Source organism: Centruroides vittatus, unplaced genomic scaffold (assembly GCF_030686945.1).
Source record: "Centruroides vittatus isolate TY-2023 unplaced genomic scaffold, ASM3068694v2 scaffold_2707, whole genome shotgun sequence".
Lineage (NCBI taxonomy): Eukaryota > Metazoa > Arthropoda > Arachnida > Scorpiones > Buthidae > Centruroides > Centruroides vittatus.
In genome coordinates this window covers 114,938-131,188 of record NW_027122692.1, presented here as the reverse complement: position 1 = coordinate 131,188, position 16,251 = coordinate 114,938, and the positions used below count along the sequence as shown (strand labels likewise).

Sequence of the window (16,251 nt, the reverse complement as noted above, 5' to 3'; positions counted from 1 at the left end):
ACATTCGAAATAATAATTTAAAGACGGCGAACGGCGATTGGTCGATTAGTAACTAATTTTATTACGACGTCATACGGCTTCTTTCGATTCAACCACCTCCTCGAGTGACGTCACACTGCGTAGGACGTTAACCGGTGTGGATTGGTGGAGAGGAAAAAACCACGATATTGTTTAAAAAATGGTTTTTAACCGACGTAACAATATATCCGGCCAGATTACGAAATCGGCTCGCTCAAATACCAAACGTCACAATTAGAACAGGTCGCCATCTAGATGTAAAAATGGTAACTAATTTCTTTTAAAAATTTCTTTGTATTTTATAAATGAAAACACTTTGTTTTTTGAATTTTAAAGAAATTTAATTTTTCTTAAATATTTTCGGATGCTAAAATTAATTATAACGGCCCAAAATTAAGGCACGAGTCAATCAAGATGCAGAATTACTAACAACATTTTAATTTCTTTTTTATTTATTATTTTGTACTGTAATTTTTAAATGTAAACAACTGAATATTTCCTAAACCGTTTCAAGTTTTATATATAAAAGCTTATCAGTCTCGAAGGCAGAATAGGAATAAAATTGGTTTCGCGTTGCCCCCCTTTTTGACAGAATTTCTCAAAATAAGAAGAAAATAATTAAGAGGAAAAAAAATGAATATAAGTATACATGTTTACACAGAAAAATACCTTGTTTTCGTGAGTGTATAACCATCAAAATTCTTTATAAATTATCACTGATTGTTTAGAACATTGTTTACTTTCTTCTTATAGGCAAAAGAACATCAATTAAAACCGGTGGATATACCTAGAAGTGTATACATTTATTATTCCACGATAGTTGCTCCGAGCCAAAGTATGGATGCTGTTTTCTTATTCGGCTTCCTCTTGTCGGACGAAATTCTTCCCTCTTTTAACTACGGCTTTAAAAAATGTCTAGCTTCATATCAAGTTGAATCGTTCCGCTCTCTTCCTCTTCCGCTCCTGCTTAAAAGAAACAAACAAGTTTAGAATGAAAATGTCCATTCAAAAATATTAAATGCTAGTTTATGTTTGAGATAAATACTGTTGTATTCAAAGCGGTCGGGAAAACTGCATTAGTGTTAGCTAATCTTTATGATAAGTTATGTTCATTTTGTTACGATAAAGAGAATATTGGAAAAGTTAAATAAAATATGGCACCAATTCTTGTGATAATGTTAAGTCATTATTTAACTGAATTCATCATATCAGATATTTGCTGCACTTTCTTTACTTGAATGAATGTGCGATATATACGTAGGGTAGAGTTCAACGTACTGTATATTTAAGTGGTGACAGAGGTCTGCAAGATAAACATTTTTAATCAGGCGACCCAGGGTCGGAAGCAAAAACCGACGAAGCTGTGGCCCGCAGAAAATTTGAATATGCCGTTATCGTGTCTCTATATTTACCTTCTCTGTCTTATTGTGTATGTTTTGAGATAATAAATACTAGGTACAGTACATACTATACAGAATAGTAAATGAAACTTTATTGATATTTTTCTATGTAATTACAATGAAAGTTCAAAGTGGCGACTGCCAACTGCATTATGCAGAATATGACGACGGGCCACGTTTCGTCGTACTCTCTGGAAGAGTGCCTTTTACTATGATGGTATCAAAAACTGAAATGATACAGATGGACAGTTCTTTCTTTGCTTCCACTGATGTTTTGTACACCATACTCTTTAGGGATCCTCAGAAGTAGAAACAGGGAGGTAAAGCATCCAAATTTTTGTTTCCAACCCTAGTTTCATAAAAATACTCTTGTTGTCAACTTCTACCAACACTTAAACTTACGGCGTGTCAAACATTAACATCTTGTATATTAAGAATTTTGGATATATTTGTTTAGCTGGTCTCAGAGTCTGTGTAATTTAATAACAGATCAACCAACACTTTATTTTAATACACGGTAAAAGAATTGTAAGCAAACATGCGAAGAAATACTATACACGAACAATTTTCTTTAAAATTCTTTATCAAAAATATTCCCTTACTTAAACAATTTTCAATTTTAAAACTTAAAAAGACAATCCTTTAAAAATATGATTTTAGTTTTAAAGGATCATCCACATAATTACTGTTGTCAGCACAAATAAGTACTAAGATGAACCAGATCTTTCTTTAATAGCTCCTTAGCACTAATGAATTGTCCCTAAAATCACCCCCCCATAAATAAAATTTTCACTATGCAGTCTTCAACTAAAAATATAATAGAGATAACCCTCAAATATACAATTAATTTGTTCTGCAAACATGCCGCACATATCAAAGTTAATGGGAAATAAATTAATTTGTGAATTTACTCGTTAAAAATTTTTCTGAAACCGTAATTTTTAAACTTATATTCACTTGGATGATGTAAAAATTTGAGAAAGAAAGAAAAATGTTTATCAAAGAATTATTAATTAGTGAAAGTACAGTGTATTGTATACAAAAAATGAAAAAGTATGTGAAAAATAATATTAAAGATTAATTATATAGAATTTAGATTAACCACTAAAGTATACTGAAAAAGAAAAATGTGAAATAAATGTAAACAAAATATTTATCTATAAATATCAGTAAAAATTGAAGAATTAAAACAGAAATGTTTTCAAAAATTACATAAAATTTAATATTTTCAGAAAAATACAATACAGTGGTGCCTCGTATAACGCATGCTGCAAACAACGGACTTTCTGTTTGGCCGTTATGTAATAACGGCCAAACAGAAAGTCCGCTGGTTCGTTGAAAAGTACCAAAAGTAAACCATATAAAGGACCCGGAAACGAAACTATCTGAGCCATGGAGGATGCCATGTTGCTTTCCACCGTACACTACTGCTACAAGCGGCCGTTTTTGCCGTTCGACGGCACGCACTTCCACCGAAATTTTTAAACTGATGTCGCTTGCGCAGAGTTACGCGGAGGAATAAAATAATGCACCCCACATTCATTTTTTTAACGATACAGTACAGTTATTTTATGCTGCGGAATGAATTAGATGTTTTAACATGTATTTCTACGGGAAAATGTGTTTCGTATAACGGACATTTCACTTAACAAACGTGCACCTGAAACGGATTAAGTACGTTATATGAGGCACCACTGTATTCCTCACATCTGTTGTTATTATTTATATATGTATGCTGTACACACCTTACTTTTTGTGTAACAAGAATTACTTATCAGAGGACAGATGTAGTAATAATCCTTAATTTTACCCAAATATAAGTACCAAATCTGCTTGTTCTAAGGCATATATTAAAGCAAAAACTAGTATCTGAGAAAATCAGGCTGTGATTATGAATGCACAGAATGTTCAGTTTCAATTATTATGTCTTTGTTTTAAATTGTGATGTGTTTCCTTTAAATATACCCAATAATGACGTTTATTGGGGAATATATAAAGGAAACATATAATAGTTTTCATGTACAGTACATTTCACATATCATTATGATACATATATCTTATATAAAGTTTAATTTGTAGTTAGGCATACAATAGACATCTGTCATTATCGGACCATTACTTACTTCTGTTAATTCATTATATTGAGTATTAACAGTAATTATGCTGCAATATTTCAATAGTCTTAAAAATTAAGTAATAGAATATCTTTTATAAATAATTAGTCTTGATATTACATACTTTGCAACTTTATAAACGTCAAAAATAAACTGATTAATATAAAAAAATAAAAATTATTAAGTGAAAATGTTAAAATCCAAGTGTCTTTGAACCTTATTGAGTCATCTTCAAAGGGTACGAATTGTTAAAAAAGATCCAACAAACATTACAATTATTAGTACCTATTCTAAAACATTCAAGATGTGTTTCAGAATATGTAAGAGTTAACGTTTGTTGCATTTTCTTCAATTTTGGAACTATGTGTATCCTAAAGACGAACCAGCAAGGCTTGAAAAAACTGCTCAAATTTGACAGATCTCACTCCAAGAATTCATAAGTATTATTATTATAAGACAACTTACTTCCTCGTTACTCTCTGTAGATATTACAGGCACGCCAAATCGTTCTTTTCTCTTCAATATTCGGGTTTTTTCTTCAATCTTAAAATAGAAAATAAACCGATTTTAGAATCAAAGGTTAATTAATATTAAAAAACAATTAAAAACACATGAAATATTCAACAGTAAAAAATATTTAACACAGAATGTTATCACATCCAAGAGAAAAAATTAACAATTGAACTAACTATAGTAACTAATTGTTAAAAATATATATTATAATGAAAGTATTTAAAAAAACTAGTATGTTAAAATAATGTAGAATGTCTAAAAGTTACACACATTAATCAATAAAATCTGAAAACAAGCAGTATCTGAAGATTTAATTGCAAGTGCCAAAAATAATTGGGCATGTTTCCTAATAAAGCTGCTTTACTTAATTAGCAGGAGGGCACTTTAAGCAATTTCTGCTGTCATAGAAACACTTTAACACCTCAAGTACTCAGCATTGTTGTTTGGCTCTTTGTATATATATTGTTTTGTACAAATAAAACTGTTTGTCAGAAACAATGCAGAACTGTCACCAAGATCATAAAATATCGGAGGCAATAAAGCAATCATAAAAATGCAATTACCTGTATGGTAAACAACAACAATGTAATGTGTACATTTGCCATACTAATAAATCTGAAGACATTTGATTGTCGAAATAGATTACGTAGGAAACTGTATTTCTAATTTTTCTGATAACCAGTTTAATATAGATTTTTACGTTACAATCTTCATCTTGAGGTACAGTACGTAATATGTGTATAATTTATGGTGGCAGCCATCTTAACCTGTCTTCGGTGCTTGTGAACCTCACTGCACTAGAGCTATAGCAACTGTCTTTTAACCAAGTGGCTTTACTAAGAAATGTGCACAATTATCCATTAAATTATAGTTAACAACTCTATTTAGTGACATGAAATGTGCATTAATTTCATTTGATTAAATAATTTGTCATGATGATTCACAACTTAAGGCTAATGAAGTAGTTTGTTTCATGCCCGATATCTCAAATATATACATTTTCTACAACAACTATTTGACTTTATTCATATTTACTATCATTTTGTTGCCATTTTTAATGGAGATATTACTTGAATTTCCTTTTTACAATAATGAATAATGTTTTAGATCCATTTCTAAAAATACTGTATCAAAATTTTATATACAAGTAAGAACAATCACGCATTGAGTATTCACTAGATACACATAATACACAAGTTCTCCTATCTGGATGACATTCACTATGAAACCAAATATGGTCACACCTTGCCATCACTCAAAACCAATGCAGCAAACAGCAGCCAAATTTTTATTATCATGAATTATTGAGATGACAACTCAAAAATATAAATCTTCAAATACAGATATCACAAATACGGTGATCATAATGTACAGAAAACATTGCACCTACCTTCAAGTCTTGCCAAATTAGAAATATATATAAGTTATGCTGATCACAGCTTATTAGACATCATTAAGGACTAAAACCCTTAAGACCCCAAAGTAGTAGGCATTAACCTGCTCTAGGGACCCAGGATAAAATGGGAGAGGGAAAAAATCGTGGGAATTTTCACGAGTGTCAATCCTGAATATGTCAACCTCCAACTCTTGCCACCTGGCCACCTGGCCACTCCCATACATGGTCAAACTCATGATGGGTACAATTAAAAAGGGCTATACAATAAAGTATCCACAGAATGGAATAAAAAATATTGAAATGTTAGAGTACTGATTTTGCTCAATTTTTACTTTCCTGGATGTTATATATAACAAGAAAGTATGGCAATTGGTCAAAAAACAAACTTCCCAAGATTTTTGGACTCGGGACCTTGAAATGTCAAGAAATGCAAAAACATTTTGGAGTTTTTTTCTGTATGTATAAATTTGTGTGTGGAGGGAAGAATGATTTTGTTCACTCACTTTAAAGCTTAATAATTTCCTGTGCTTTTTGTCAAAAATTTCTGAAATTTTGCAGAGAGGTTTGATTATTAGGGGACTGATGCTATTAAATTTTGGTGATTAAAGGTCGAGAGATGGAGAGGTAAAAGGAATTGTGTGTATCTCCAATCTTAATGAAATCGTCATTAAATCCAACCTGGACTTAACGATGATTTTACTCGTAACTAGCATTTCCAATTTTTTATAAAACCCATCCCTACCCTCAAAATTAAAGTTTAAGCCATTCTATAATAGTTAAAAAATATAAATTAAGCAAAAATATGATAACAGATAGCACCAGCAAATGTTGCCAGGAAAGTTAAGCAACTTGTCGCTGGATTTTTGAAGTTTGTTTTTTTGTGTTCTAAATAAGGAATTTAACCTAGAAAACATTTATCCTATCATCTGTAGAAACTTCTGATTGATTTTATTGAATTTGTTCATATTTATTTTTAAAAAAAGTTCTGTAATTTTAAGATAATTTTCTTATAAAAAGATTATTATGTTAGTTTAACATCAGTTTTTATCTTAGAAAAAAAAAAATACCTCTTTCATGATAGTAGAGACATTTTGTCCAAACCTCTCGGCTCTCTTCTTTAAACAATCTAAATCGATGGGCTACAAATAAACGTAGCTTCATTGAAACGACATTACAATCAATCGTAAATTAAAAACAGTAATTCTATATATTTTAAATAAACTGTAATATAATGCAGTGTTTCTCAACCTTTTTCTCATCATAGACTTGTAAAATTAGGGATAATTTTATAATTTTACTACTTATTTTATAACTTTACTTACTGTAAGCTTATCTAGAGTTACTGTATGCAACAAATTACACACAGTAACTCTAAATTACTATTTAAATATCACCCATAATCAACTACACTAGTGTCAGTAAGATCTAATATTTTTCTGTGAACTGGTGAAATTTTTTCACATACCAGCACAGGTTCATGAACTGACAGTTGAAAAACACTGATAAAATGTATAACTTAAAAAAAAAAAACCCTCCAAAAATAGGTGGTTATTATTATTCTTTTTAAATTTGTTGACAAATTTACGACACTTATATTTAATTAAAAATTACTTAAGATTTTAAAATTTATTTGCGTTACTTACAGCTGCACCAATATTTCCTGACAAGGATTTGACTGTTTTATCACTTTTGGCATCCGATCCAAACCTGAAACAATTCTTTTTTCAGTTAATGAACTTAAATACTAGAGAATTTTTATTTTAAATGAATAAAAACACTTATATATATATAATTTCTTCTTTAACTGCAAACATTCATGTTCAAAGTCTCCATTTTTTAAAAATAGTCAGGTTGAGGCCAAAGTTTTAAATGTGAAAACATGTACATCGGATATTCGGCGTCGCTTTCCTGTAAGCCTAGGAGTTTGAGAATGACGTGCGGAATGTCGAGCATGATTCCACTGACATTCCAAACACCATTGTCAAACTTCTAGGCTTACAGGAAAGCAATGCTGAACATCCGACGTACACGTTTTCGCGTTTAAAACTTCGGCCTCAACCTCACTAATGAGTTTGGTTAGAGGTAGGATAATGGGACCAGGTTTACGCAGTAAAAATTTTTTAATTTTCTTCATACATATTAATTTTTTAATATAATCTTCACTTAGAGTGAAGTTTTCCTTAATTTATTCATGTACAGCAGCTTGAATTTCAGTATCCATCAAAAAACATCGACTTTTTATACAGGGTTCCTACTGAAATTTTTGTTTTAAATTCCCTGTGAGGGATGTGCACATCCCTCACAGCATGGCACATTGATAAAATAAAACAGCATTTGACTTACTATGCACATATGCTATTGCTTCTCCAACTTTTTAATAGTTATTTTTTTGAATTACAGATATATTTTTTACAATTGCCAAATGATTAAAACTAAAAATAAAATGTTTTATTAAATTAAAGTAGTTTATTCTGTTATTGATCCGCAACCATAAATCTATATGGCTTTGAAAAAAAGCAATTATTTATTTATTATTCATTACATTGTTCCATATAATCCATGTACAAAAGTATATATTTATTAAATTTATCTCTTAATAAATTTGCTAAACTTTATAAAAAATTAATAAACTGGTAAAAACTCAGAAATTATTTTATTACGCAATCAAAGTTATTAAAATAAAAACTAAAATCATTTATTATTTTTTGTACTTTGTAAATTTTTGGGGAAATTTTGGGTCCTGAAAATATTCTGTACCCTTTTTCATAAAGTTGTATTGCACCACATTCCTTCTTGCTGACTTGCTGGCAATTAGTCAAGCATATTGCCAGCAAAAAAATCAACAAGACAGCCAAGGTGGCAAATTTCCTGACTTTCCAGGTTAGGAACTCTGTTTATAATACCACCTTTAATTTTGTGACGACGTAAGTCAGATGGACCCATATTTGGACCGTAAGGAGAGTGCAGTACGATTTATATTCTTAAGTATCTAGTTTCTTGCATTATCACAGTTCAAAAAAGAAGATTCTTTCTGGTCTCATTCTGCAAATATGTCTCAAGAACTTCTTACGGTTTCTCGATACTTCGCCAAACTAATTACTTCTCTCTTTGCATGCAACTTTCCGACGCTTAAAATTCAATCAGTGATCATGTATGGCATGATGATGATGATGACGAGTTTATGTTTAAACCTTACTGTTACATAAGAATAAAATACAACAAACTCAAACAGCATACATAGAGATTAGACATCTGACTACTAAACAATGACAATTCACTTGTTGAATGCTAAGTAGAAGATTTCTATGTAATAAATTAAATTTTATATATCTGTCCAAATTTCACCATATTTACAAGTAATGAACAGATTTTATTTTATTTTATTAAATACATTGTTGCTGGAAATACTAAGGTGTTGGTTATTGAAAATATCTGCTTTCTTATTGTTTTCTGTCAGAAATTGTCTGCATAATGGGACAAGACTTTATTCATTGCCAGAGAAATCAAATTTTGCATTGACTACTTTCCGATTCTAAATTGTTCCGTGTATTGTAAACAAATACCAAAATAAATTTCATTTACTTACCTTTCGGCTCTTAGCTTTAATTTTTCTGAACTATTAGAAAACTTTTTAGCTCTTAAAGCTAATCTCTGTAATAAAAAACAAAGTAATATTAAAAAACTTAGTTATAAACAGAATCATTATATTATTTATAAACAAAAAAAAAAAAACATTTCAATTTTTAATTTTAAAATTTTGCTTTTAATTAAATAAAAATTAAATTTTTAAGATTTGTCTACCCACTACGAGGGCTATTGTTAAGATCTGTAATGGAGCAGCCGAATGACGAAAGCCACAGGCCCGACATTAGGTCTTGGGCTGGTTGCATCCCAAATATTTTTCACAGCCAGCCAGTCCTATGAAAAATTCTTGGAATACTTTGTCCAGATTCAATCCTAGTCCCAGAGCAGCAGCCAGTATCTTTATTGCCATAGTAATCAGGCAAACAAGTAAACAAAAAATATAGTGGTCCCTCAGTTAACATGAAGAAAATCACTTGTTAAACGAATCTATTAATTCAATAGAATATTGGGTAATCATTTAAGTAAAAGTGAACCCTCTAAACAAAAAATTTCCATGTTTCTCTACCTAATTTCAAACTTTATTTATTTAAACTAATTAAATCACCGCTAATTTTAACACGAAAGTGTACAAAACATAACATTCTCTACTGGAAATACAAATAAACTGAGAACTGATTACTGATCTTACTCACATTAGAGGAAACTTAAATGATAAGCCAAAATCATCATAAAATAAAACAACACACGCTAAAATGAATGTCAATATAAACAGCACAGATCATTGTTCGAACTGACTGACCTTAAACCACTGTTTTTAATTAATGTCAAATTCAATACATCTAAGGCTGTCTTTAATAGAATTTTTGCTTAATTGCAGCATTTTGATTTTATAAAGTAAACTGAATGAATTTTGTTAATTAAATTGTTCATTACACCAGAGTTTACTGAGTATAAACTGGTTTAAATGTATAAGATTTTGATAAACTGTCCATTAAATCTTAAATGTTTATTCAAGTAGTATACATAATTATTTGTATGGAACTCTTCTGATACAAGCTCAAACAGTCATAGAGGGAAATTTCTGAAGTGCCTCCACAGTTAAAGAACAAATTTCTGAGAAATTTTGATCAAAAAATGCCATATGAACATGATTCTTAATAGTGATTTTCAGATTATTTTAAAGATCAGTTGTACATTGTGAGGCTCCGAATTCATTAAAGAAAACCATTAACAAAATTTAATTTTAATCAAGAATCAAGTTGAATCAGGCTTAATATCCTGTGCAGAAGCCTTTCTGCTTGTTAAAACAATAGTCCTAGGTGATAGCCATCTGTTTTCATTTTAAAAATGAAGTAAAAAAACCTTCAAATAAGTCCCCAAATTGCGAGAACTGTTTGACTCCTTTCCAATGTGTGGAAGTTGTAGCAGGTCAATGGACATCACAATAAGGTCAAGGTCATTCTATCAAGTGACTAAGATCAAGACCTCATTTAACCCTTCTCGTAAAATCAGGGTGATTTTCCCTCTCCCCCTTCACAAAATTTCTGTAAAATGTGTTTTGTAAATGTTCCACCTTATTTGAATAAATTAATAAATAATCTGTCAATTGCAAATGAGATGTGTCACTCTATCATGTACCCTTCTGTGCACTTTTCTTTCATAAAACAGTGTCAATAAAATTTTTGGTTAATGTTACCTACGGTTCCAAGATGGCGGCTCGTCCGATTCCAGCAAGGAAACAGTGGGGACGCATGTTCTAACCTAACCTATTATAATAAATTACCGTAATTATTACCAACAAAATTATTAGAATAGGTTAAGTTAGGTTAGAACGTGTGTCCCCACTGTTTCCTTGCTGGAATCAAATGAGCCACCATCTTGGAACCATAGGTAACATTAACCAAATTTTTAGGTTGAGGTTTGTCAGGGTCAACTGTGCCTGTCGTAATGTATTATGAGAAACTTTATATCATTGTAAACTTGGCTTAGATCTCATCTAATCCCTTAGATCAAATGTGGCAAACTGTCACACACAACATATAAAATTTTGATTTATCACCTGTCTTTTTCAATCGTCCTTTCTGTTTATCACCCAATCATCCTTTTTCAATCAGCTTTTTTGCATTTATTCTAATTACAGCATATTTGTTTAATTTATTTAAATATCATTCTTTGAAGTATAAAACTTTGGCATGCATAAACATTTTTAAAGCTAAGTATGCTTACTATATGGCACGTGGACTCAAAAAGGTTTCCCACCCTTGCCGTAGATTTTTATTATTTGGAAATGGATGAAAAACCTTGCTTACATGGTGAAAGTGCAAACATGAGGAACTGCTTACCTCTGTTATAAATGCATGCAGTTCGTGCACATGCCAAAAAGTATATAGAAGAACAAGGACAATCATTTCTAAACATTGTGCAACAATTATAATTTCATTAATAAATAACTTTTAAGGCTGGTTTTCACTATAACTGTACACAGCGAAGTCAAGATAAGGTAGCCAGAATGACATCAGGCTGGTATAGAAACGATGTGTTCACAACTTGAATTAAAAACTCAACTTTAACTGCGACAGCAATAAATAATTAAGTTTTAAGCATTGTAAAATCATCGTTTACATTGACGTCATTCAATATCAAATTCATTGTATCGGTTTCCGTCGAGTCATCCGAACTTTCCAATGTACCACATGGATGTGTCATTCAGTGGCCTGTGATAATGAGAATAACATTATGGATAAAATACAGTCGATTTAAGATGGAAAGTGTTGTTTAGGGCTACTTTTCTCATGCTCTTTATCCTGGGCTATCATATTGAAGTTGATAATGATCCAGGATACATGTACCAAATTAATTTACAGATTTGCTCTTATGTTTTTAGAATTGTAATTATAGATATACTTATGTTACCTGTTCTTGTGTCAGATTTTTTGTTGATGTTGCTATGACTTTCTTGATAGCTACAGAATCTCCATTTTGATTTTCATTTTCTGCTTCTTCTTTGGCTTTGTCTGATTGATTAGAAGAATTGTCGACCGTCACGCTAGAATTCTGAATGGAATCTTGCGATATCGGTAGCAATTTCCTCTGTAATTTTGCGGCATTCGAATTCTGAAGTGTGTCTTGTACAATTGGTAATGGCTTCCGTTGAAGTTTTACTGTATTTTTTACGGGTATTATGTTATCGGTTGTGGTAATGGGAGATAAGATCTCTTCTTCGTTAATTTCTGGAGGTTCTGAACCTTTCTGTTCTTCGCCGTAAAGAACATCATCACTAAGAACTTCGTCTTCATTAACATCGTCGCCACCTTCTAGGTTTTCCAATGCTAACGAAATCAAGATATTTTACAAATTAACAAGAAGTAATCAAATGCAAAACAATTTTAAAATGTGCAAATTTAAAAAATTTATTTTAAGTCATTAACATAAAAAATTACCTTCTAAACAGTCTGAATTAATTCGATCTTCAACAGTTGACTGATCTAAAACAGAGTATTGAATGTAAATATTTAATAATCTTTAAAACAGGAAAATATATGCAAAACAAATTTAATATCTATTGAATATTAAAACTATAATATAAAAGATAACATTTTCATGCTTAAGCATATCTTATAACTCTTTTCTCTACTGTTCTATTTTTGGAATTGTTAGAAGATGGAGAGGAAGAACTATAAATCAATTTTCTGAACAGGAAAAGAAAAACTAAATTGCTGTTCAGGAGATCATAGAATGTAGAATGTAATCAGTAGCAAGCTGGAGTCAAACAAATGACTTAAAAATCCATTCAGCAATAGCATAGTAAATAATTAGAAGTCTGGTATAGATCTGTGCAATAATGTCCGATATATACTGGTAATATTTATAAAAAGGGCCATCAATTTAATGAATTTCATAAAAATTATCAGTCATTTTCTGCTACTGCACTTCTAAAATACTCACAAGAAGGGAGCAGCAATCAAATTAGTTCCATTTCCTCTTCCTACTTGTGCATGTAGGTTGTAAAAATTTATCTCTAGAATATATCTGGGAGGTAAAAAGAAATCAGTGGAAGAAGAGGAGAAAAATGAGTAGGAAAAGAAAAAAAAATACAAGAGCAACAGGACAGTAGAAGAAGAAAAGGAGAAAGAAAGATAAAGGTAGAGGATAGGAAACAGATTAGAATGAGCAATTATCTATATCTATAGTGACATCATCTCAATACCGGGCAATTTTTAATCATATTTTTTAAATTTATTTCATTTAAAATATGTGTCTTGCCCCTGTACATCATACTTTTCCTGTTAGCAATAGACTTGTGCTGGTCATCTATTTCTATGGTCTAAAAAGTGGGATACGCAAAGTGATACTTGGGGTATGCCATGTTTCCCTTCGAAATACTGTATGTATGTCCTGTCTGTAGTCCGTCTAATCTTAGGCCGCGACTCCACTAGCCGTAAAAGGGCCGTAAAAGCTTTTAATCACGTGACCATGATATTTTACGCCTGAGCAGGTCGTAAAACCAACGTAAAAGCGAGTTGAGCAGTGTTCAACTTTCGAAGTGAATACGACTGTAAACCGGTACCATCCACCAATCAGAAGTCAGTTAAATCTAGGTCATCGTGACACGGTGCGAAAATGGCGAAAAACGAGCTTTTGTTACATTCTCTCGTGGCTACTCTAGAAGATCTGGAAAGATTTATCGAAAACATCCGAAAGTATTCTTGTATCTACGACAAGAGGTATCCCGATTATAATAATGGATGCCTAAAACACGCGATATGAACGGCCAAAGGAAAATCCTTCAATTTAGAGGAGTATATAATACAAAAGCTAAGCTTATAAATGCTGTATATTATCTTAATAATATAATAATAAAAGTCAATATATGAAAGTAAAGATATTACTTTTACTATATTTGTAATTATAGTATAGAGAAAACTCGTAGAATATAATTATTGTCTTTATATTAATATATCACGTATACACCGTAATAGTACTGTCGCCGTAAAAAGCTTCGCTAGCCGGACCTCCACCGCAATCCGAGCGCAAACGCAAATAGGTCACGTGGTTAAAAGCTTTTACGGCGAGGGGTTTTACGGCTGTTTTACGGCTAGTGGAGTCGCGGCCTTACAGTCATCCTCCCAAAGAAGTAGGCTCACGATCACTTGCAATCATACACAGAAAAAATTCAAATTGCAGATAGTGGGAAATTTAGCAGGAATTATATATTATATTATATTATAGAGGGTACAACTTAGATTATTTTCATCTTAGGGTATGCAATCAAAAGTTTGGAGATCACTGATCTATCAAACTCCTTTCGGGGGAAATTTTTGAATTGGAATAATGTGACTTACAGTGTGCACTGGAAGTTTGTGTATAGTTAATTGGGGCCTCGTACCACTAATCTTTCCATATCTGATCTCGGCTTCCATCTATCTAACTCCATTCCCAAGGTTAAGGACGGACAGATAGTGGAAATTTATAAGCCTACAATTTTTTCAAATTGCAGCTCAATGAAAAAGAAAAGAAATAAAAAGGAAATAGAGCAAAATAACATAGAGGAAGAGGAAGAATTTTTTAAGGTAAATGAATATACAGTACAGGTAACCCCCGTATGTCACGGGAGTTACGTTCCAAAAAATTGCCGTGTTATACGAAACAAAGAAATAGTGCAAAAAGTGGGGTTAGGTTCCAAAAATTAAAAAACATGCTGTTAAATCCTTCTTTAAATTGGATTTATTATTCACAAGTCGAAAGGCCGGATGCAGGCAGGAGTCGGGGCATACAAAATTACAAATAAAAATAACAACGTACTGAATATTATACTATAAAAATATAAAATAATTTATATTGTTATTTTAAACTAATTTAACTAGTAGCCAGGGGCGCCCCTAGCGACCATTTTTGGCATACATTGATAGAATCCGATTTTTGAGCTTTATATAGTAGATTTTTTTCATGGGTAAAACACTTATTTATTATTTAAATAAATATTTTACCAGAGGATTATTCATCTTATATGATGATCTCAGCATGAGCATCATCAACTGGTAACAGTTTTTATTACATTTCATGTTGTACTGTACGAGTGTTTTACCTAATTCCCGAACCGTGTTAGAGTGAACCCGTGTTATACGGGGGATGTTCCCAATTCTCGAACCATGTTAGAGTGAATCTGTGCTATAGAAGTGCCGTGTTATACGGGGGTTACCTGTACTTAATAATACAATGCAGAAGTTTTATAGTAATCATCCAAGAAATGATTCCTACTTCATGTGAATATCAATTCTGACTCGGTAATTAACATCCTACATTTATATTTAGCATAATCAAATTGCACGTTATACAAACTTCAAAACGTTGACATTCAAATTTGTAAAAATTAACCGAATTTTAGACTTTTGGATCAAAAATAAAATTTTTTAAATACCTTTTGTTAGACCAATTGCCGTCTGTAATCTTTCTACTAGATCATTTTTATTTCCAGTCACAGTGAGACCACGTAACTTCAATTCTTTTTTTAACTCCGCTACCTGCAAATGAATTTTTCAAAATTATAATTAATCATCGTGACAGTAAAATGCAATAATCATGATATTTATACTTATAGACCAACTGAATATATTAAAATTTGGGAAATTACGTTACTTTTAGCAATTAAAAAAATCTAATTTCGTTCTGTTCGTGATATTAAGAGACAAAATGAATCAATGGTATGATGGAAGGAATGCATATTTAAATGGTGTGTGCGCAGAGTATACAGTAAGACCTCATTTACGTGGCCACCTTTGAAGTATAGAACTTATGGTCACCTAAATGTAGGGTGACAAAATTGACATACAAAACTAATTAGATTAGAGTTAATAATGTAGAATATAAAAGTATACAAATAATAATATTAAATTTACATAATATATTTTGCAATGTACAGTAATTCAAACTTATACAAAGTAATGTATTAACTCTGAATGATACAGTGAATGCAAGTTGTTTGCAATAAGGCTTCATTCAAATAGTGTACTGTACGGTATAGAACTAAACAGAATTGTTTAATACCCATAGATGAAACCAGTATGTTTATGAAATGGCAATAAAGGTTTGTTTAAATAGCACAGTTTAAGGAGAGAATTTGCAAAATAAATTTATTAAATAGATGTCACTAATTATGCACAAGTGTCCAAGTATCAAAGTAAGTGTTTAAGAATTAAATAGGCTTTTGTCAGGGTCACTGATATAT

At 31.3% G+C, this 16,251-nt stretch overlaps 1 protein-coding gene across 2 annotated transcripts in view; it reads right to left on the bottom strand.

Moving 5' to 3' along the window:
* Nucleotides 1-440: 440 nt before the first annotated feature.
* Nucleotides 441-16,251, bottom strand: part of LOC136987762 (SAP domain-containing ribonucleoprotein) — a 32,798-nt gene continuing 16,987 nt past the window's right edge. The window contains exons 2-9 of one of the 2 annotated variants that reach the window (XM_067285523.1): nucleotides 15,445-15,547; nucleotides 12,467-12,511; nucleotides 11,940-12,355; nucleotides 9,028-9,092; nucleotides 7,085-7,148; nucleotides 6,509-6,580; nucleotides 3,998-4,075; nucleotides 441-984 (exon numbers count right to left, since the gene is read on the bottom strand). In XM_067285523.1, coding sequence (XP_067141624.1) covers nucleotides 940-984; nucleotides 3,998-4,075; nucleotides 6,509-6,580; nucleotides 7,085-7,148; nucleotides 9,028-9,092; nucleotides 11,940-12,355; nucleotides 12,467-12,511; nucleotides 15,445-15,547 — 888 coding nt within the window. In that variant the 3' untranslated portion in view covers nucleotides 441-939. The remainder of the gene's footprint in view (nucleotides 985-3,997; nucleotides 4,076-6,508; nucleotides 6,581-7,084; nucleotides 7,149-9,027; nucleotides 9,093-11,939; nucleotides 12,356-12,466; nucleotides 12,512-15,444; nucleotides 15,548-16,251) is intronic. The other variant, XM_067285524.1, reaches the window with a different exon arrangement.